The 23,085-nt window shown below is 46.2% G+C and overlaps 1 protein-coding gene across 1 annotated transcript in view; it reads left to right on the top strand.

The window, feature by feature from the left end:
• PSAP (prosaposin) overlaps window positions 1-23,085 on the top strand; it is a 36,770-nt gene that overhangs the window by 475 nt on the left and 13,210 nt on the right. The window contains exons 2-4 of the mRNA XM_012460282.3: window positions 17,647-17,780; window positions 20,387-20,461; window positions 21,359-21,484. Coding sequence (XP_012315705.2) covers window positions 17,647-17,780; window positions 20,387-20,461; window positions 21,359-21,484 — 335 coding nt within the window. The remainder of the gene's footprint in view (window positions 1-17,646; window positions 17,781-20,386; window positions 20,462-21,358; window positions 21,485-23,085) is intronic.

Genomic DNA, 23,085 nt, shown 5'->3' with positions numbered 1-23,085 from the left:
TGGGCTGGAGCCGGGTCCCGCAGGACACTGTGGCCGTTGGCTTCAGTTGCCTGTTTGTAAAAGGGTATCGAAGCTGCAGGAAGCACATGTTTATTATATACGTTGATGTTTGCGTATATATTTACTCGGGATTCTAGGTGTTGACAAAACGAGTCAAACTCCGTAAAATATTTTTAGAGACTTACTCTGAGCCAAATATGAGTGATCATGGCCCATGACACAGCCCTCAAGAGGTCCTGAGAACATGTGCCCAAGGTGGTCTGGGCACAGCTTGGTTTTATGTATTTTAGGGAGACATGAGACATCAATCAAATACATTTAAGAAATATATTGGCCGGGCTTGGTGGCTCACGCCTGTAAATCCTGGCACTTTGGGAGACCGAGGCGGGTGGATCATCTGAGGTTAAGAGTTCGAGACCAGACAGACAAACGTGGTGAAACTCCATCTCTACTAAAAAATAAAAAAATTAGCCTGGTGTGGTGGTGCGCGTCTGTAATTCCAGCTTCTCGGGAGGTTGAAGCAGGAGAATCGCTTGAACCCGGAGGCGGAGGTTGCAGTGAGCCAATTTCGCACCACTGCACTCCAGCCTGGGCAAGAGAATGAGACTCCATCTGAAAACAAAAAACAAAAAAACCCCCATTGGTTTCTTCAGAAAGGCAGGACAACTCAAAGCGGGGGCTTCAAGGCCACAGGTAAATGTAAAGATTTTATAGTTGGCGGTAGAGTTTACCTGAAGAACCTGGGATTAATAGGAAATATTCAGGTTAAGATAAAGGACTGTGGAGACTAAGTTTTATTGTGCAGAGGAAGCTCTCAGATAGCAGAGTTTAGAGAAAGCAGGTTGTAAAATGTTTCTTACCAGATTTAAAAGAGTGCCTGCCTCTTAGCTGATTGCCTCCTGGATCTGGAAAGGAAGGAAGGAAAAGGGAAATGTGATTCTCCATAGAATGTGTATTTTTCCCACAAGAGACTTTGCAAGTCAATTTCCAGGTATGTCAAGGAAATATATTTTGGAATTAGATATTTTGATTCTTTTTTTCCTTGTCTCATAATGTTATGTCAGAGTCAGATTGGAAAGTAAGTCACGATATATAAGGTCAAATAAAACCCATCTGATGAGAATGTGTGGTTTGTAGGGCATGACTCCCTAGACTCCTTAGATAGGAATTTGGGCAAGATAAAATTAGGGTGTAATCCTTATAGGTATTGAAGGTAATATAGGGTTTTGTGGTCCAGTTACTTTGCCATGGAATCCTCATTTCACTTGCTTTAAAATGTCTTGCATGGGGGTGTGGTGGCTCATGTCTGTAATCCCAGCACTTTGGGAGACCGAGGCGGGAGGATTGCTTGAGCCTAGGAGTTGGAGATCAGCCTGGGCCACATAGTGAGACCCCACCTGTAAAATAAAAGTCTTGCACACTCTTGGCCATTTTTTTTTTGAGACGGGGAGTTTCACGGTTGTTGTCCAGGCTGGAGTACAATGGTGCAGTCTTGGCTCACTGCAACCTTCGCCTTCTGGGTTCAAGTGATTCTCCAGCTTCAGCCTCCTAAGTAGCTGGGATTACAGGTGTGCACCACCACACCCAACTAATTTTTGTGTTTTTAGTAGAGACGGCCAGGCTGTTCTCGAACTTCTGACCTCAGGTGATCCATCCACCTCGGCCTCCCAAAGTGCTGAGATGACAGGCGTGAGCCACTGTGCCTAGCCTTATTGGCCAGTTTTAACAGTGGCCTTTATTTTAGGAAAATGTAAGTACATGAGAAAGCTGTGCATATTTGACCTATTTATTGTCCTAAAATAGTACTGATGATTGCTAAAATCACTGCCGGTTGTGAAGGTAGCACCTGTGAACCAGCTGCACTGCCTTCCTGCGATTAGAAGAGGCCCTCCCTGCCGTCCTGTGTCACCATGACCATTCTCTATTCCGTAGCTCTTTTTTTTTCGTGGGACTGAGTCTCATTCTGTTGCCCAGGCTGGAGTACAGTGGCGCAATCTCGGTTCGCTGCAACCTCTGCCTCCCAGGTTCAAGTGATTCTCTTGCCTCAGCCTCCTATGAGTAACTGGGATTACAGGCACCCACCACCATGCCCAGGTCCTTTTTTTTTTTTTTTTTTTTTAATATTTGGAATCCACTAGAGAACAATCCCAGGTGCTTTTTGTATTTTTAGTAGAGATGGGGTTTTGCCATGTTGGCCAGGCTGGTCTTCAACTCCTGACCTCAAGTGATCCACCCACCTCTCAAAGTGCTGGGATTACAGGTATAAGCCACTGTGCCCAGCCTATTCCCTAGCTCTTAACATTACATCTTCACCTACTTTAAATCATGGTAAAGGGGAAGAAGTGAGGTTGAGTAGTTATCAAAATTCTATTGTTTCATAGTTGTGGAGCTGGATCTTAATTTTTATAGAGAGAGAATCCCAAGTCTGGGTGTTTTGCAGATAATAGCTCACTGAAGGGTCATAAACCTGATCTATAGCTTTCCCAATCTCAATTTCTTTTTTTTTTTTTTTTTTTGAGACAGAGTCTTGCTCTGTCCTCCAGGCTGGACTGCAGTGGCATGATCTCGGCTCGCTGCAACTTCTGCCTCCCAGGTTCAAGCGATTCTCCTGCCTCAGCCTCCTGAGTAGCTGGGATTACAGGTGTGTGCCACCACACCTGGCTAATTTTTTGTATTTTTAGTTGAGACGGGGTTTCACCATGTTGATCAGGCTGGTCTCAAACTCTTGACCTTGTGATCCGCCCACCTCGGCCTCCCAAAGTGCTGTGATTACAGGCGTGAGCCACTGTGCCCAGCCTCCATTTTGGTTTTGTAGTCAAGTTTGTACTGCTGTTATTCCATGATCTGTATAATAAACTAATGCTAGTCTCTAAGTTTTTTATATTGATTCAGAGCAATTTTTTCTTCTTTTTACAATATCCATTGTTCTTGTTGATGTTGAGTCACTCCTCACAAGACCCTTAAGAGTTCTGATTGACTCACATCACCCAAAAGGGACTTAATTGTGTTTGGAAAATATAAAATCCACCTCTGGTGCGCATATATATATATATATATATATATGTATGTATGTATGTATGTATGTATGTGGGCTTATGGTTAACCACAATATTTAGTTAACCAAGTGATCCTCTTCCCTGAACACTCGGGTAAATGGGAGGTATTGTAATGGCCTTGGTCTAACTTTGTTGTCCTGCCTTTAGGATTAGGCCAAAGTCAAGGCTGATAACAGTGTTGGAATGCTGCCTGGCCCTAACAGCTCTGGCCCCTTTGTGGTTTTTTGGAAATGTTACTCCTAACATTTCTAGACATGATAATGAGTTTTGGTAGTGAAAGTGCCTGGTGACTGCAGCCATTGTCTGCTCCCCAGGAGGCACTTAGAACTTCCTTGGTGACGCTGTTGTAGTACAGATGCCACCCTGAATGTGGACAGGCTTTGTGTTTTTGTTTCAGTGATGTCTTGGTGGTAGAGACACTTGCTTTTGAGTGACTTTTCTACCCATCCTGTTGCCCCTCCTTTTCCCCACATAAAAGCGAAAGCAAAGCCATGGCACCATGAGAGAATTGGAGAGCATCTAATCTAACCTTTTGTAAGGAATGAAGACCTGGAGGTGCCCAGAGGTGACTCTCCCCAAATCGTAGACCATTTACTGGGGATGCTAGGACCAGAACCAAGACTCCACAGTGCTCGCTCCTTTCATATCCCTCTGTCAACACGGACCTCTTAACTTTTAAAAACTTAGTGGAAGTTACATACATGGACAATTAAGTGGACAACTTGATCAATTACCACAAAGTGAGTCCATCAGTGTCAGCAGCCCCTGAGGTTGGGGAGCAGAGCAGTAGCATCCAGAGGCCCCTGTTCACCCATTTACTGCCCTGTCCTACTTGCCCTAAAGGAAACAGCTTTGTTAATCATTGAACACCATAGATGTAAAGGCTGCAGTTTCAAACTTTTGCACATGGGATCATGGAAGGTATGCTGTTGGGTGAGTCCTCTGGTGGAAAAAGGAGCATGTTCATGAGCTAGGTGTAAGGCATGAGGGATGATGCCTGGGATGTGGCAGGTGCCCCCTGAAGCTTAGATGTCCTGATAGCTGTCAGCTGTGTGGTGGCTAGCCAGCTGAATGTTATCTACCCCACACTAAGACAGGTGCATTTTCTGGGGATGCTAGAAGGTGTTATATATATTCTTTTAGTAAGATATGAGTTGATAGCCTGAGCTGCTGAATATTAGTAGGAACTTCAGGTCTTGGCCCACCAGGGAGTTTGGATAAATCTCCTGTTTATCAATAGTAAATCAGTTTTATTCTGTGAAAATAGAGTATAATTCCTGAAGAAAGAAGAGTTTGTTTTAATAAACCAGTGGTTTGTCATGTCCTTGTACTACACATGACAGGATGTTTTGTTTTGTTTTGTTTGGAGCAGAAAGCTTAATAGGCAGAAAAAAGGAGAGAGGAGAGCAGCTCTCCAGAGGAGTCAGAAAGGAAAAAGCCTAACAGGTTGTTTTTGAGATGGAGTCTCGCTCTGTCGCCCAAGCTGGAGTGCACTGGCGCAATCTCAGCTCACTGCAACCTCCGCCGCCTGGGTTCAAGTGATTCTCCTGACTCAGCCCCCTGAGTGGCTAGGATTATAGGTGCCAACCACCACACTGGCTAATTTTTTTATTTTTGGTAGATATGGGGTTTTGCTATGTTGGCCAGGCCGATCTTGAACTCCTGACCTCAAGTAATCCATCAGCCTTGGCCTCCCAAAGTGCTGGGATTACAGGTGTGATCCACTGCGCCCAGCCCTGACAGGTTGAGTACATCTCTGAGAGTTGAAGTGTGTTCGATTGATTGATGTGGTATTTTCTAGATGAGGGAAAGGAGAACTTGGCCCTCCATTTTCTTGGTGAGTAAAGCCATGGGTTGTCCAGGCAGCTGTGGGGAAGTGGAACGGTGGGTCAGGGTGTTGCTGGCTGGGACAGCACCTAATGAGGCATGCTTAGGACAGTCTCAAGGTCAAGACCAAAGCCATTTGGACAGGTGTGCATGGCAGCTTTTGAAGCAGTTTTCTAGCATGGGATTCTAGATTACTGGCTACCAGGCTGTAAGCCTTGCTTTCTGGCTCCTTTTTGGTTCTGCCACCAGGAAGGAGGATCTGGATATTCTTCAGATCAGTAGATCAGTGGAGGAGAGTACTAATTAGAATTACATTGCCCTTTTTTTTTTTTTTTTTTTTTTTTTGAGACAGGGTCTTGCTCTGTTACCTAGGCTGGAGTGCAGTGGTGCAGTCTTGGCTCACTGCAACTCTGCCTTCCGGGTTCAAGCAATTCTCATACCTCAGCTATCCAGGTATCTGGGATTATAGGTCTGTGCCACCACACCTGGCTAATTTTTGTACTTTTAGTAGAGACGGGGTTTCACCATGTTGGCCAGGCTGGTCTCAAACTCCTGACCTCGAGTGATCCGCCTGCCTGGCCTCCCAAAGTGCTAGGATTACAGGTATGAATCACCGCACCTGGCTTTTTTTTTTTTTAAAAGACTTTAAAACAATGATGATAAATACAGTGGGGTGAAGATATTGGCTGCTGCAGAAGTGCTCATTGCTTTGTTTTTTATTACATGAAGTTCCAAAAAATAACTTTGTGGCGTTTGTAATTCTGTATGTTGGGACAGGATGATAATGTGGAGTGGAAGTTTCACATTATCTCATTGCTGACAATAGCTGTACGACCTTGGGCAAGTTGTGTAAACTCTCCTGTGTTTCGTCATTTGTAAAGTGGCATTAATCATACCTATTTCACTGGGTTGCTGTTTAACTTTAATAAATTATGGTATTGCAGGAAAGGGCTTAGTACTGTTTGTTGCTGTACCACTAATAAAAATAATGTATTGTCAATATCTGTGTTCTACCAGCACAGTGACCCATTTTCTGCTCTTGCTTTTGGGATTTCCATTGGCGTCTTTCATTTCAAAGGATGTTGTGAGTTTCATAAAATTAAATGGACTTATTAAAAACATATATGCTGGGTATAATTAGTGAGTCAGGAAAACAAGCCAGGGTAGGTAGGCAGCAGTTAGGAGGAAGTTGGCAGGCAGTTCATGCTCTAGGTAGCCAAACTAGGTTTAGCTGTAGGTGATCTTGACATCAGAGCAGCCCAGCAGATCAGAGCTGGTTCCTGGTAACCTGAACGCTTGGGTCTAGACCTGTCGTCACTTACCCTGGACCTGAGGTTGTCTGTTCCAGACCCCTAGTTTGGTTTCCCCATCTGTAAATAGAGGTGAGCTGTTAGGTAATAGATAGATGTGGGGAGCAAGGTCAATCAGTGGAATAGAGTGTAGAGTACAAGGTTTGTCCCTGCCACTGGTGTCCCCAGGCCCTCCCCAGGCACCCTGGTAGCAGCTCCCTGAGAAGGTTGCAGAGGTATATACCATGTGCAAGATCCTTCTGCCTTTTTTTTTTTTTAACACAAATAGTAGTATATTCTACTGACTGTCTTGCTCGTTGCTCCTTAAATTGTGAAACATTTGAAAAGTGGAAGTGTGATTACCATGAACACATGTGTACACAACACCCAGGTTAAGAAGTGGAACTTGATGGCCCAGCTGCCCCCATAGTCAGCCACCTTCCTGGACTTGTTTTTCATGCCCCTTAGGTCTTCTGACTTCCATACATGTAACTGGAAGCTTCAGCAGTGTGTATATAGTATTGTTTTGGATATTGTAAACATTTTGCAAAGATCGTATACAATAGTCTTTCCCTTTATCTTTGGGGGATAGTTGTTCCAAGACCCCCAGGGGATGCCAGAAGCTGTGGATGTGACCAAATCTTATTTATATATACTATGTTTTTTCCTATGCATACATACCTGTGATAAAGTTTAGTTTATAAATTGGGCACAGTAAGGGATTAACAACTAGTCACACAGACCAATTAAAACACTATCATATCATAAAAATTATGTGAAGGTGGCCTTTCTCTCTCAGAATACATTTTCAGACCACGTTTGACCGTGGGTAACCGAAACCATAGAAAGGGAACCTATGGTTAAAGAGGGACCACTGTATATTGTTGGGTTAGTTTTTTTGTTCTCCTAGGGAGGTTTATCGATGTTGAAAACGTGTAGATCACTGTTACAGCTTTTAGAATTTGTCTAGAAGACGTTCTGGTTTTTACTGGCAAGCTCCCCACAATATAGTATTCCATTTATATATTTTTTTGTTGTTTTGAGATGGAGTCTTGCTCTGTTGCCCAGGCTGGAGTACAGTGGTGTGATCTTGGCTCACTGCAGCCTCCAAATCCTGAGTTCAAGCGATTCTCCTGCCTCAGCCCCCCGAGTAGCTGGGATTACGGATGCACACCACCACACTTGGCTAATTTTTGTAGTTTTAGTAGAGATGAGATTTCACCATGTTGGTCAGGCTGGTCTCAAACTCCTGACCTCAGGTGATCTGCCCACCTTGGCCTCCCAAAGTGCTGGGATTACAGGTGTGAGCCACCATGCCCAGCCTATATTATTTCTATTCTAGTGATAGACATTTAGATAATTTCTAGTTTTTTTTCTGTTACAAACATCCTGCTTCTATAAAAATTGTTGTACCTGTCTCCTCGTGTACATGGAAAGCATTTCTCTAGGGGATATGTCTAAGAGCAGAATTGCTGAGTTGTGAAGTAACTAGCAATTGTAAAATTGCTCTCCAAAATAATTTCGCCAGTTACCATTCCCATAACATGTTCAATTTTCAGTTACTGCATGCCCTTGTTAACATTTGATACTGTTAAAACTTGAAATTTTGCCAGTTTGGTAGGAGTAAAATGGCTTACTTCATTCATTTACATTTCTCCTTTTGTTTCCTTAAATGATATATCCTAGAGGCCATTTGATGCTAACACAGATAGATTTAATTAATTTTTTAAAAAATTTGAGATAATTTTAGATTTACAGAAAAGTTACAAAGGTAGTATACTGAGTTCCTGTATACCCTTCACCCAGCTTTCTCTACTGTTAACATGTTATATAACCATGGTACATTTGCCAAAAGCCAGAAATTAGTATCAGGATACTGTCACTAGCTAGATTGCAAACTTTATTTGGATTTTTACCAGTTTTTCCACTAATCTCAGTTTTGGGTTCCTTCGCGTCCTGGTACGCCACATTGCCCTTGGCTATCGGGTCTCCTTAATCTCTTCCCACTTGGCTGAGTATTTCATTGTATGGATGTGTCTATTTAATCCCTATTGATGGACATCAACATTTAATAAAGTACGAGGTGAATTCTAATGAGACTTGTACATTTAAAAATTGTAAATTCTGGCCACATTTGGACAGATACTGCCTTTGAACAATTATTTACATGAGAGGAAACATCATGACTAAGATTGAAGATGTAGAAAAAGTTGTTTTGCCCAGCGTTAGTCATGTTATTTATGACTCTTTCAGTAGCTGTGATGGGATGCTGTTTCATGCGTGTAGGTCCGTTCTTCAGGCATTGATACCAGAGGGCTGTGTGACTTCCTATAACACTAGGAATAAAAAGAGGGTGTCTGCAAGGTCACCTGTCACGTGGTGCTTGGCCACCTCTCAGCACCTCTCCCTCTCTCCTGTCTGGGCTGCTGTCTAGCCTCCTGGCCCCTTCCTTATTGGTGTTCAGAGATTTTCCATTTTGAATTCCACCTCTCTGGATCATCTTCCTCCCTGGGTAACCCATGGGCCTTCCTCTCTCCATGCATTCAGGTCTCTGCTTGATGTTGCCTTATCTGAGTTCCCCACCAGTCTGTCTGAAGTAGCTGCCCCACCTCACCTCGCTTTATTTGTAGCACTCACCACTACCTGGCGTCGTGATGTGTGTGTTGTCTTGATCTCTTGCTGTGTCTGCAGCACGTGGCGCAGTTTTGGCACATGACAGGTACTCATCATGGATGGGTGCCGTGAGGTGTAGCCAAGTAGACTTCAGCTGGCGAAGTATAGGCTAGTGTGCCTGAAACTTAATTGCTTAATAGTGCTGAGTCTTGGTCCTGATTAGATAGAATATTATCTTTTATTTTTCTGAAATTAATTTTAAGAAATTGTTTTTAGGAGTTGAGAAATTAAGAGTGACTTTGGGTGCAAGTGACTTTTATAATAGTTTATGATAGTTTGGGACCTGCCCCTCCCAAACCTGTTGGAGAGGGTTCTATGTAGTGATCGAGACTGGGGAGCTTAATCTAACTTCCTGGTGGCTCTGATTTGAGGTAAATCTGAAAAGGGAAGCAGCTGTAAGTTGAGGAAATTATCCCCCCCTCTTTTGGTTTCAGAAGTTGATTCTCTAAGTGTTTAGCTTGGAGACTCTCAAACTTTTGGTTGCAGGATCCCTATAGTCATTCGTTATTGAGGACCCCAAAGAGCTTTTGTTTACATGGGCTGTATCTATCAGTATTTACCATTTTATAAATTAAATTGGCAGTGTTTAAAAATTAATGCTTTGAAATGTTGATAAACCCATTATATGTTAACATGTATATGTTTTTATTGTATGCATTACATTTTTTAATGAAAAAATATTTTCCTAAACACAGATATTTAGCGAGTGGCCTGTTAGACATTTCTGCAGTCTTTTTAACACCTGCTGAGTCCTTAGCTGCTTGTGCACTCAGTCTGTTGCAATGTCACGTCACATACCTCCACAGAAACTCGATTGGACATTTGGGCGTGAGCGAAATGGCAACTGATGTCTTGGTTTTATTGTTACAAGGATTTTGCCCTCACAGACCCCCTGAAAGAGTCCCTGGGACCTTCAGGGTTCTGGACCACACTTTGAGAGCCACTGGTTTAGCTGATTTGCAGAAACTACAGATATTATAATAGCTGACCCATACGGAGATATTCTGCTTTTTTTTTGAGACAGAGTCTTGCTCTGACACCCAGGCCCGAGTGCAGTGGCACAGTCTCGGCTCACTGCAGCCTCTGCCTCCTGGGCTCAAGTGATTCTCCTGCCTCCGGCTCCTGAGTAGCTGGAACCACAGGTGTGCGCCACCATGCCTGGCTATTTCTTTTTTGTTTGTTTGGTTTTGGTATTTTTAGTAGATACCGGGTGTCAGTATGTGGGCCAGGCTGGTCTCAAACTCCTGATCTCTAGTGATTCACCCTTTTCAGCCTCCCAAAGTGCTGGAATTACAGGTGCAAGCTACCATGCCCGGCCTTTTTTTGTATTTTTAGTAGAGTTGGGGTTTCACCATGTTGCCCAGGCTGGTCTTGAACTCCTGAGCACAGGTGGTCTGCCTGCCTCAGCCTCCCGAAGTACTGGTTACATGTGTGAGCCACTGAGCCTGGCCCATTCTGCTTTTTGTTGAACATTAATTCATTTAATTCTCACATCAGCCCTCTGTGGTGAAAGCAACTAAATCAGAATTCTGGGGTAGTCTAATATCCTGCCATGACCTATGCTGTGGTCTGAACATTTTAGATTTCAAATGAAGGCGGTATTCCTATAAAGTATTAACTGAAGTAAGCCAAAAGTGACATTTATAGTAGACTCACACATATCTGGAACTTTTTTTTTTGTTATTTGAGATGGCGTTCGTTTTTGTTGCCTAGGCTGGAATGCAGTGGCGTGATCTTGGCTCACTGCAACCTCCGCCTCCTGGATTCAAGTGATTGTCCTCCCTCAGCCTCCCGAGTAGCTGGAACTACAGGCATGTGCCACCACGCGCTGCTGATTATTTGTATTTTTAGTAAAGATGAAGTTCACCGTGTTAGCCAGGATGTTCTCGATCTCTTGACCTCGTGATCTGCCTGCCTGGGCCTCCCAAAGTGCTGGGATTGTAGGTGTGAGCCACCTCGCCTGGCCATATCTGGAACTTTTTAGTTAGTAAACAGTATATGAGACAAGTTCAGAATACTGAATTTCTTTAGTGAGAAATATTTTGAAATGAAATCTTTTTTAGCATATGATTATCTTCTGCAAATGTGCAGAGACCGGTCAGCTGGTTAGCAGGGCTCAGTGTGGGAGCCAGCGCCAGTTTGTGTGGGTGCCTGCTCCGACTGCTGTGCAGCACGCTGGGTCTGCAGCGGAGCTTTCTCGAGGATCGGGAGCATGCAGAGGCCGCCTCTGACCCCTGCCTCCGCTTGCTCATCTGCTGGAATCTGGACAGTCCTGCCAGGGGCTCAGTTTTTCACAGTTGTGAATTGCTGTCTAATCTGATCTAAGGTGATTTAAGTTCTTCCTTGATCATCATCTGATATGTTGATGCTTTGGAAGAAAAGCTTTGTTAGGAGTTTTATTGGACTACAGTGCCCTTGAATGAACTGGTTAGGAATTTCTCCAAATTAATTAAGCCTCCATTGCATCACTCTTGTACAATCTGAGAAGACTGCATTCTTGCCCCCAGTCTCAGTCATTACTGCACAAGGTAATTTCCCTCAGGACTCTATTGCCTTTTCTGTGTAAATAGATGTCCTGCCCTGGAATGATCTGCTTGTGAGGAAAATTAAGAAGCAAGGCAGTAGCAGCAGAGATGAAGCAGGGAAGACAGGACCTTTGTCTTAACAGTTTATTGAGGCCAGAGGTGATGGGATGTCAGCCTAGTGAGCTTAAGAGCTTTATTGCCACTGATTTCTTATATGATAAGAGGACTCTCTGGACCTTATTTCCTCCAAATCAAGGCAGACTACCTCTGAGCGAATGCTATTCTGAATTATTCAGTGAGCTGTGTTTCTATTCTGCTGTGCAGACTTTTCCAAAAGCAGGACTATCTATGAAGAAGAGACAAGTGCTCTTGGCCATAGAAGATATTTGTGGCATTAGCTGTTTGAGTAGTTAGTGTGGAGTGCATTGCATTATCTCCTGCTCTTAGGGAGAATTCCTCTGAGAAATGCCTGAATGCAGGGACCTGCTGTAGAAGCTGCCCCTCCTGGGGTTATCCTCTCTCGGTTTCCTAGCAACCTAACTGTTGCCATGGTGCCGCCTTACCCAGGCAGCAGATCTGCTGCCCTGTGGAATGTAGGCCCTGATTGTTGGCTCTGGGAGGCTGCATGCATTTTCTGTTACCTTTTTTTTTTTTTTTTTTTTTTTGGTAGCTAGACTCAATCTGTATTTAGCGTGTTACTAAAATATTTAGAAGAAAAACAAATGTTGTGTGGCTAAAATAATGAGACTGATTGTTTCATCACATTCTAGGAAAGGTTGTCCTGTCATTCTAAGATTGCTTCAGAAAATCTTTGGTAATTACGTTGTGTCCTGGGCTAAGCCCCAGGAAAGCCTTATCATTGGGAGACCTTTATTAAGTGTGTGTATTAGTTGGGCTTAGGTTTGACTGCAAACAACAGAGACAGAGAATAATGGCTTCTCTCTTTCCCTCCCTCCCTTCCTTCCTTTCTTTTTTCTTTCCTTTCCTTTCTTTCCTTTCTGTCACCCAGGCTGGAATGCAGTGGTGCGATCTCAGTTCACTGCAACCTCCACCCCTTCCCTGGGTTCAAGTGATTCTCTTGCCTCAGCCTCCCAAGTAGCTAGGATTACAGGCCCCTGCCACCATGCCTGGCTAATTTTTGTGTTTTTTTGTAGAGATGGGGTCTTGCCATGTTGCCAGGCTGGTCTCCATCTCCTGAGCTCAAAGTGATCCTCCCACTTCAACTTCTCAAAGTGCTGGGATTACAGGCATGAGCCACCGCACATGGCCCTGAAATCTATGTCTTTAAAAAAGGCTCGTTGTTCCTAGATCTCTTGCCAGGCCCTTGAACTAAGAAGTGAAGTGTTGGATTTTCCCCGAGTGCTGTTCATGTTTTTATGACACATTTAATCAGAAATCTCGAGGAGGTCAGGCAGACATTCTAGGAACTTTCTTGGAGTTCAGCATACTGCCTCAGAGAAGGAAGTTGGTATTTGGGGGTAGGGTGTGGGAGGATGAGAATAGAGATTAAAATTGTTTTGTGAAGTAACTCACCAGAAAGTGGTTTTGGGTAGTTTTATTTATTAGTTATAAATACTGAAAATGTCATCTGCCTCGTAAGAAGGAAGACTTAGAGCTTCTTGGAGCTCTTTTAGTTCAGCTCACCACTGAAAGCATCCCTCTTACACAGAATTGCTCATAAGTTATGCATTTTGTTTCTGCTTGGTCGCTTCCGCTGTTGGTGAGGTCTTCGCCTAATGATGCCACTCATTCCTTTTTTTTTTTTTTTTGAGACAGGGTCTGGAGTGCAGTGGCACTGGGGCACTGGAGTGCAACCTCCGCCTTCTGGGCTTAAGTGATCCTCCCACCTTAGCCTCCCTGGTAGCTGGGACTATGGCATCATGCACCACCACGCCTGGCTAATCTGTTCTCTTTTCTTTTCTTTTTTTTTGAGTACAGTCTTGCTCTGTCGCCAGACTGGAGTGCGATGGCGCAGTCTTGGCTCACCACAACCTATGCCTCTTAGGTTCAAGCGATTCTCCTGCCTCAGCCTCCCAAGTAGCTGGGATTACAGGCACCCACTACCATGCCCAGCTAATTTTTGTATTTTTTAGTAGAAACAGGGTTTCACCATATTGGCCAGGATGGTCTCGATCTTTTGACCTCGTGATCTACCCATCTAAGCCTCCCAAAGTGCTGGGATCACAGGCTTGAGCCACCGTGCCCAGCCACTGTTCTCTTTTTATGCCCCTGGGTGGATGTTAAATGCATTGTTTACCTGGAACTGTGGTCTACTTCACTACTTCCCTCCACTGACTGTTCAGAGGTCTGTGGTCTGGAGCCACTCAGACCAGCTCCACTCCCAGGCGGAAGGCGGAAGGCTTTGTTCCCCTACTAGGAGATGACTCTGCATGTCCCTGAAACATTCCTTCTCCCATCACTCATCCCCATTCCTCCAGGGGACTCTCTGGGTGGGGCCCAGGGCCCTCCCCTCCCTGCCTTCTGCCGAGCAGCTCAGCGTGCTCATGAGTGTGTCTCTCCTGATGCTGTTGGCCTTTGCTGTTCTGTTTTCCCTTTTGAGCCTGCCCGACTTCTCATGGAACCCTGTTAGTGCCGTTTGCCCGTCTTGTTCTCTTGGACTCTGTGTTAGCCTCTCTTGGCTCTGGCTGCCTCCACTGCTTGTATGGACGTTTTTTGAATTCGCCTTCCAGTGAGGTGCCTGCCGTTGGTATCTCCCACCTCCTTTTCCGTTCTTCTGCCACCGTGTTCCTGGCTGGTTGAGACCCACACGTGAGCTTGCTTGTCCTGCCACTCCCAGAAATCCCTGGAGCTTCCTGCAGTATCGCCCACGGGGTGAACCCTCACCCTGGGGTGTGTGTGGCAGGTGAGGCCGTTTCCCGTGCACCTAAGAGCTGTCGGCCTTTGCAGCCTGGCCGCCGCTACTTCCCTTGGCTTCACTCCTGAAAAGACAGGACAGTTTCTTTCCTTTCCCACAGAGAACTATATTCCTTTGGAATGTTCTGGAATTCCCCACCCCCTCTCCACATAGCCAACCTTTTCTATCACCATCTTACATGTGCCAATTCCAATTTCGTTTTGAGGAGGGCTTCGTTAGCATTGCTTTGCCGCTCCCATTCCCACTGATGTGTGGGATCAGGCACCATTACTTAGATATCTATGTTCCTCCTGCTCTTGGGGGCAAAGCAAGCTGTGACTGTTCATTTGGTCTCCCGCATGAGGGCGCTGGGCTCAGTGCAGTCACTGGAGCTGGGAAACGTGCCTTCATCTGGGTTGTTTTCCTGCTTGTGTGGAGGAAAACCACCCTTGCCCGTAGAGCTTTGTGATGAAGTCCACAGCTCGGGCTTGAGAAGCTCCTCAAGTGCTAGGAGAATTTTGTGTGTAATAAAGTTGCTGGGAAAGGTGTGATCCCCTCTCAGCAGATCCACTCTGGGAGTGGGCTTTACGCCTCTCGGCAGCCGGGAGCTCCCCAGTGCCACCCAGCAGTGCCTGCCCTGAGGACACGAAGTCTCTGTGAACATGTCATCATGCCGCTCATCCGGGGAGACTGAATCTGTTGCATACCACAGGCCGTTTTTGTAATATGCACCTTTATATATTTGGATTGAGGTTGGAGGTAGAAGGAGGTGTCTTGCTAAGAAGGGAGTTTCTAGGAGTTGGAATTTACGTGTTATTTCCTGTGTCCTCGGAATCTGTTTTATGCTGGAAATTGACACTTTATAGGCATATGGAATTCTCTACCATGCATACCTTTTTGCCTCCAGTTCCAGGTAGAGGCCTGCTGCCATTCACTTGGCCATGGATTGGGAACTGACAGTTTGTATTAGCTGGGTCAGTTTCAGATACAAGGGGCTGCCCAAGATTATTTGCAGTCCAGGATGGCCGGGCCAAAACAAGTGACAAAGTCATCATGGAAAACGATTACTGTTTCCCATTCCTAGAGGAAGTAGGCAGGCTTACAGAGTATTCTTGTATGGGCCTGTGAGACTGAGTGGTGTTCCGGAAACACTCTAGATTTTGGTCAGCTGTAGCTGGTTCCCTGCTGAGGAGGCTGGGTGGATGTTACACTGGACTGAGCATTTGTAAGAATGGGGCATGCTGGTCACTTGCCCTCCTTTTGGTGATGACTCCTCCGTCTTGGCTCTGGTCTCCTGAGGTCTGAGCCCATCCTCTTCTGGCTTCCCCGTGTATCCCTCTGCCTAGAGACTCATTTTGGTAGCTTCCTGTTCATCACTTAGGCCCCTTCCTGATTTGGAGGTAAGGCTAGGCAGTGTATCATGGTGTCATCATGTGTGCTTTTCAGAGTCCTTAGGGCAGGGCCTGCTAGGGCGTGGTGGGAGTCACCAGGTCTGGGGGCTCCCATTTGTGCTGTCTTTGTGACTGCACAGTCCCCAGAGCCCTTACCCTCATGACTCCATTTCTGCCTCCCCTCCACCCCTCCCCTGGGATTTACAACTGAGGCTGGCACCAGCCATGCTTGGCTACATTATGGGGTAACTAAGCTTTTGTGAGCCATCTGGGGAGCTTGGTACTGATTTGCATCTGGCACATGTTTTCCCCTGGAAACCAGAGTCCAGACCAGCAGCCTTTGGAATGTGGCCCGCTCAGTTGAGGTTGCAAACTGGCTGTGTTTGTGATTTTGCTCCCAGAGGGTAGGGATGGCTATAACCTGGGCAGCAGATGAGTAATTCATTTGCTTGTGTCTGAAGAGGTCAGGTGATCTCTTTTTATTAGCTGAGCTTTGTGGGACTCAGTCTTTGTGTGAGTACTTGTGGTGGTAATAATGAAAGAAAGCACTTCATTTCTTTCCCTCTCCTGAAGAAAGAATGCTTACTGACCTATACATGTTTTCCCTATGTGTGTTACCCACATATGCAGAATTGGCTTACCAAGGGAAGCAGCATACAGCAAGACTCCTGAGGTTCTAAGTATGTTTCTCAGGTGACTGTGGGATTGTTTTTTTTCTCTCAAATTTGGGCCAAGTATTGATTGCAGCAAAGGTTAGTTCAACCCTACTGAGATGCCTGTTGGAGTTTGACCCTCATACCACCATCTTCTATGTGTAGTCTGATGTAATCTCTTGTTTCCCAGCTGAATAGTTGGGCTAGAAGTGAGGTGTGAGTCTGAGGATTCCCCCCCGCCCCGCCATTTTTTGGTTCTAAAATCAAGGACCTGTTTTAAGAAACATAGGCACTCTCAAGGCAGTTTATAAAATATTTTTAGGGCTGAGTATGGTGGCTCACTGCTGGAGTGCAGTGGTGAGATCTTGGCTCACTGCAATCTCTCCCTCCTGGCTTCATGCTATTCTCCCAATAGCCTCTCAAGTAGCTGGGATTATAGGTGCGTGCCACCATGCCTAGCTAATTTTTTGTGGAGGTGAAGTTTTGCCATGTTGCCCAGGCTGGTCTTGAATTCCCGGTCTCAAGTGATCCTCCACTTCTGGTCTCTCAAAGTGCTGAGATTACAGGTGTAAGCCACTGCAGCTGGCCATTGTTTTATGTAATAAGGATATGAGTCTTTTTTTTTTTTTTGCTACAGGTTTTTCATTTTTGTAAAAAAAAAACCCACTTCATTCTACAGCTGTTATTCATTCTGCAGAAATCAAAATCATCCCCGTATTTGAATTTTTCAGTCTTTTCTCCTGTGGTTTCTTTTGTTACTTATAAAAACTTTTTTTTTTTTTTTTTTTGAGACAGAGTTTCGCTCTTGTTACCCAGGCTGGAGTGCAATGGCGCGATCTCGGCTCACCGCAACCTCCGCCTCCTGGGTTCAGGCAATTCTCCTGCCTCAGCCTCCTGAGTAGCTGGGATTACAGGCACGCGCCACCATGCCCAGCTAATTTTTTGTATTTTTAGTAGAGACGGGGTTTCACCATTTTGACCAGGATGGTCTCGATCTCTTGACCTCGTGATCCACCCGCCTCAGCCTCCCAAAGTGCTGGGATTACAGGCGTGAGCCACCGCGCCCGGCTTATAAAAACATTTTAAGGTTATAAGGATTTAAAGTTCTGATACTCCCTGATACTGTTGAAAGGTAGTTGGAGAGGATGAAAGTGAACCAGATAAATGAATCTCTTCCAGCCCCGGTGACTGTGACAAGCCAGCTTGTTGACCGAGATAGGCGTGCATCTGTGTGGCTAGTGTCCCATACAGCTGGGTGAGGGGCCGAGTGGGGACGTCCAGCTCAAGGCCAGGGCTACCCTCAGCCCTGGGGAAATGAGTCAGGTGGATCTGGTTTGCTGCAGAACGGACCCCCTCCTCACATTGGTTTTCCTTTTAGCTGTAGCCAGCCCGGTCCTTGGGCTGAAAGAATGCAGCAGAGGCTCGGCAGTGTGGTGCCAGAATGTGAAGACGGCGTCTGACTGTGGGGCGGTGAAGCATTGCTTGCAGACTGTTTGGAACAAGCCGACAGTGGTGAGTGCCCGCCACCCTGCAGTCCCAGCCCCAGCACTCCTCTGGGGTCCTGTTAGAGCAGCTGTAATTCACTGCCATATTGACAGGGCACTTTCTCTTGCCTGGTTTTGTTTGCTTCTCACTGTGACCCTGTCTGGGAGGCAGGACCTATTGGTGAGTTTACCCATTTTCCAGCAGAGGAGATGGAGGCTCAGAGAGGTTAAGGTTTCACTCCCCTGAGGCTGCCTGGTTGCTTGTGGCAGACAGGATGAGGTCCTCCATACCTGGTGCTCTGTGTGCCCCACGCTGCCTCCCGGGCCTCTGTGCAGATCCTACTTCTCACCCTAGACAAGGAGCCAGTGGGTTGGCAGTGCACGTTCCCAGCACTGGGCACATGGGCATGGCTCTGTCCTTGGTCACTCACTCCAAAAAGTACATGATGAGCTTTTCAGGCACTTTCTGCCTGTTTGATATTTTGTTCTCACTCCTCTCAAACAGGCAAACCGCTGATTGAGATCCTGGAGCACAGTTGCTGTTTAAAATGGATTTCCAGATCTAACTACACTGGAGAAGCTAGCACTGATTTTTCACCTAATTGATGCGAAATATAGCATATTAATGTGGGGCATGGTCTAAGGCGACAAGCCACGGGTGCGTTCCTCATGGTCCCGAGCCCTCTCAGGAGACACTCTGCTGACCGTGCCAGCTGAATGCAGAGCTGCTGCCTGGGCTCGCTCGGGGCTGTGCTGGCCATCATGTGGTACGGGCTATATTTGAGCAGACTTCGAGTTCTAACAAACTTGTTAGTGGCTGCTAGTGCTCCTGCAGTAAGAGAAGAAAACTTAGCACCATTTTTTTTTTGAGATGGAGTTTTGCTATCTTGTTGACCAGGCTGGGGTGCAATGGTACAATCTTGGCTCACTGCAACCTCCACCTCTGGGTTCAAGCGATACTCCTGCCTCAGCTTCCCGAGTAGCTGGGATTACAGGCATGTGCCACCGTGCCCAACTAATTTTGTATTTCTAGTAGAGACAGGGTTTCTCCTTGTTGGTCAGGCTGGTCTCATCAAACTCTCGACCTCAGGTGATCCACCTGCCTCAGCTTCCCAAAGTGCTGGCATTACAGATGTGAGCCACTGCACCTGGCAGCACCATTCTTTTAGAAACAGTTTGTGAATTATTTGCTGGAAAACTGCCTTCTGTGGTTATACTTGCCTTTTTTTTTTTGGAGACAGGGTCTGGCTCTGTCGCCTAGGCTGGAGTACAGTGGTGCAATCATGGCTCACTACAGCCTCCGCCGCCTGGGCTCAACTGATCTTCCCACCTCAGCTTCCTGAGTAACTGGAACTACAGATGTGCACCAGCATGCCCAGCTCATTTTTGTATTTTGTGTAGAGATAGGGTTTTTACCATGTTGCCTAGGCTGGTCTTGAACTTTTGGGCTAAGGTCTGTGATTACAGGTGTGGGCTACCATGACAGGCCTGAAACTGCTTTCAGATTTGGTTTCTAATTTGCCTTGAGTCTTGTTTTTCGTACTACTTCCTGTTTCCAGGTTTAATGTGTGTCCGGTGAGGACTTTAAAACTTCCTTGATTGGCCTGTCTTGTCATGGCCCAGCCCTCTCTTGCTGTGGCTCCATGCATAGTACCTTTGACCCTCTGTTTCCACAAATGCTGAGGGCAGTCCGCGGAACTTGAGCATCCTGGGATTTGGGTGCCCACAGGGGTCCTGGAGTTGATACCCAGTCAGATACCAAAGGACAACTGTATTAGCCTGACTAGGTTCAAATTGGTTTCTCTCTCTCTCTTTTTTTTTAATCCATTGCTAAGAGTCATATGAAAATACACACTCCTGGGTGGAGGATTTTTTTTTTTTTTTTCCTAGAGACAGGGTTTTACCATATTGGTCAGGCTAGTCTCAAACTCCTGACCTTAGGTGATCCACCTGCTTCGGCCTCCCAAAGTGCTGGGATTACAGGCCTGAGCCACCACGCCTGGCCCTCAAATTGGTTTCTCTAAATGCAGCTAAGTTCATAGGTATTCCTCGGTCTCACCCACACAGGTTAGTTTCCTCTCCATGGGTAGAAAGTCAGTTGACTTCAAGAAGGGAACCTGGGCATTCTTCCCCAAGAGTTGCAGGAACCAACTAGAATTTCCGTGGCCTCTGGGCCAGGTGGGGGTCTTGGTGCCCAGGCTTATCAGACGATTGACTTTGGAGTGGCCTCCTTAACATGCCTGGGAGGCAGAGGAAGGTGAAAGGTTCAGTGTGGGTGTGTCTTCAGAAGTGGGTGGAGGCTTTGTTTCTCTGTCCCACCTACCTGTCTGCTGTACTGATGTGGTGTTGTGAGCATGATGTGAAATTGACCTGTGCCACGTGGGGTGCTGTGTGAGCATGAGCAAAGGTTCTATATCCTGTAAATCAGTGTGTTGTAGTGAGTCACACCCTTTCCTTCCCCACAGTGCCCCAGTGCTGCTCATGCAGGGTGGAGAGCCAGGATGTGACCGGGGAGCGTGGTCATGATGGTATCCCTGGTTAGATAGAATACTGAAAAGGCCACCGGGGGTTCCAGCTGTGTGGGGTGTGAATTTGTGTACTACATATACAAATTTCTTGTCTTATTTCTCTTAGAAATCCCTTCCCTGCGACATATGCAAAGACGTTGTCACTGCAGCCGGTGATATGCTGAAAGACAATGCCACTGAGGTGAGCAGCCGAGGGTGGGGATGGGACCTGAGCTGTGGGTACGTGCACTGGTTCCTAAGATAGCTGTGATTCCAGTGTCTAAAGAGCAATGGTGTAGGCCTGAGGGTGGCAGATGTCTTCTATAAAGGACCAAGGAGAACAGATTTCAGGCTGTATGAGCCATATACTGTCCCTGTCACACAGTCTCTTTTTAAAAATGCTTTAAGAATGTAAAAACCAAGGCCGGGCGCGGTGGCTCACGCCTGTAATCCCAGCACTTTGGGAGGCCGAGACAGGTGGATCACGAGGTCAAGAGAGCGAGACCATCCTGGTCAACATGGTGAAACCCCGTCTCTACTAAAAATACAAAAAATTAGCTGGGCATGGTGGCACGTGCCTGTAATCCCAGCTACTCAGGAGGCTGAGGCAGGAGAATTACCTGAACCCAGGACGCGGAGGTTGCGGTGAGCTGAGATCGCGCCATTGCACTGCAGCCTGGGTAACAAGAGCGAAACTCCGTCTCAAAAAAAAAAAAAGAATGTAAAAACCATTCTGAGTTCTGAGTTGTACAAAAATAAGCTGAAGGGCCTACTTTGCTGACCCCGGGACTAAATGCCCAGTTAATTGAGATGTCATATTGCTGTCACCAATATCTAGGTCCAATTTGGCCATCTCTGCTTAGAATTCCCCATGCCCGTGAGACAGCAGGTCCGAGGACCTTCATTTTGAATGTCATGTCTGCTTTTGCCTGATCGATCGATAGAGCCACAGCTAACCATGGCCACGTCCTTTTCCCAGAAGGCTGGTTGTTTTCCAGGCTTGATTTTTCTGGTAGCTATTGAGGGCCTCTTGCCTTCAGCCCATTTATTTCCAGGGAGGAAAGCCCATCCTGATTCTCACCCTGGTGTCCTCTCGTAGGAGGAGATCCTTGTTTACTTGGAGAAGGCCTGTGACTGGCTTCCTAAACCCAACATGTCTGCTTCGTGCAAGGAGATAGTGGACTCCTACCTCCCTGTCATCCTGGACATCATTAAAGGAGAAATGGTAAGTGATGGGGGAATAGGCTTTTCCCTGAGGGTGTTTCTGGGGCCCAGAAGAGGCAGTAGCCCAGAGCAGATTGATTAAAATGGAAAGTCTGTTCACAGCTCTGGAATTCCTCAACAACATCTTGCTGCAGTTTGACATCCAGAATAGCTTTGGCACAGCAGGCCACTCTGGGTGTAACTTGCCCTGGGGTTGGTGAGGGTGCAGCTGCTGGGGACTGGTTGGACTGCTGCAGGAATATAAACCGACGTAACCTTCAGAGCTGTGAGTTGCATCGATCATGTCCTATCTTTAACTGACCCTTGTGAGCAAGCACAAAACTTCACTTGTGTGAATTTATTTCTGTGAACTTATAATTAAGGAATAATCCAGAGAATGTACTTGGGTGTTCAGCTACAAAGATGCTCATCTTTCATTCATCAAATATGTATTATACACAGACCTTGTGCCACCAACTGGGTTTTCAGCAAAGAACATGGAGCTGGCTTTGTGGAATTTGGAAAGGCCTTGACAAAGAAGAGGTGTTTAAGTAACTGAAGAGGGGCAGTGGCGCAGGACTGTCCCAAGACAGGACCAAGGTTTTGATGAGGAAGGCAGGGGTTATGTGGCAAGGCCTTCTAGGCCATCTTCAAGGATTGCAGGTGCGGTCCTTGGAGTGCCATGATTGGAAGGGGGTTTCAGAGGGTTTGGTCTGGGTCTAGGTCCCAGTGATGGGGAGCTGTAAGCGGGGAAGCCTTCAGGACCCTCAGGAGGCCGTTGCCTTCTGAGTGAGTGAGATGTGGACAGTGGAAGTGGCAGATGCAGATTCCCTTTTGGAGGATTAAATGGACTGGACTTGCTCATGAGGGGGATGTGTAGGAGAGGAAGAGCTCCAAATGTCTCCTGGGTTTCTGTGAAGATTAAGGTGGGTTAGTTGCTAAAATGGATCTGGTTGGGCAGGATAAAATGAGGGGTAAGTTTGAGATGTCTGTAGGGTGGGCCTGGGTACAAACATCCAGGTAAACACTTGAGAGCCATCAGCATTTGGAAGGTGTTGAAAATCATTGTGTTAGCTCATTTTGTGGGGAAGTGGCTTAGAATTACTGATTCTCCTCCTCTAACCAGAAGCTCCTATTTCTTTATTTTTTATTTTATTATTTTTTTGAGATGGAGTCTCACTGCATTGCCCAGGCTGGAGTGCAATGGCACAATCTCAGCTCACCACAACCTCTCCCTCCCGGGTTCAAGTGATTCTCCTGCCTCAGACTCCCAAGTAGCTGGGGTCACAGGCACCTGTCGTCATGCTGAGCTAATATTTGTGTTTTTGTAGAGACAGGGTTTCACCATGTTGGCCAGGCTGGTCTTGAACTCCTGACCTCAGGCGATCTACCCACCTTGGCTTCCCAACATGGTGGGATTATAGGTGTGAGCCACGGCACCTGGCCTCCTATTCCTTTAAAGAAGAGCTGACGGGAGCAGAGGTAACATTCAGGAAGCCTGTGTTGGTCCATTTTCATACTGCTAATAAAGACATCGCTGAGACTATGTAATTTATAAAAAAAGGAAGAAAAGATTTAATGACTCACAGTTCCCATGGCTGGGGAGGCCTCACAATCTTGGCG

Source organism: Aotus nancymaae, unplaced genomic scaffold (assembly GCF_030222135.1).
Source record: "Aotus nancymaae isolate 86718 unplaced genomic scaffold, 86718_ANA_hifiasm-v0.15.2.pri h1tg000010l, whole genome shotgun sequence".
NCBI classification, from domain to species: Eukaryota; Metazoa; Chordata; class Mammalia; order Primates; family Aotidae; genus Aotus; species Aotus nancymaae.
The sequence above is the reverse complement of the archived record's forward strand: the minus strand, read 5'-3'. Positions and strand labels throughout refer to the sequence as shown.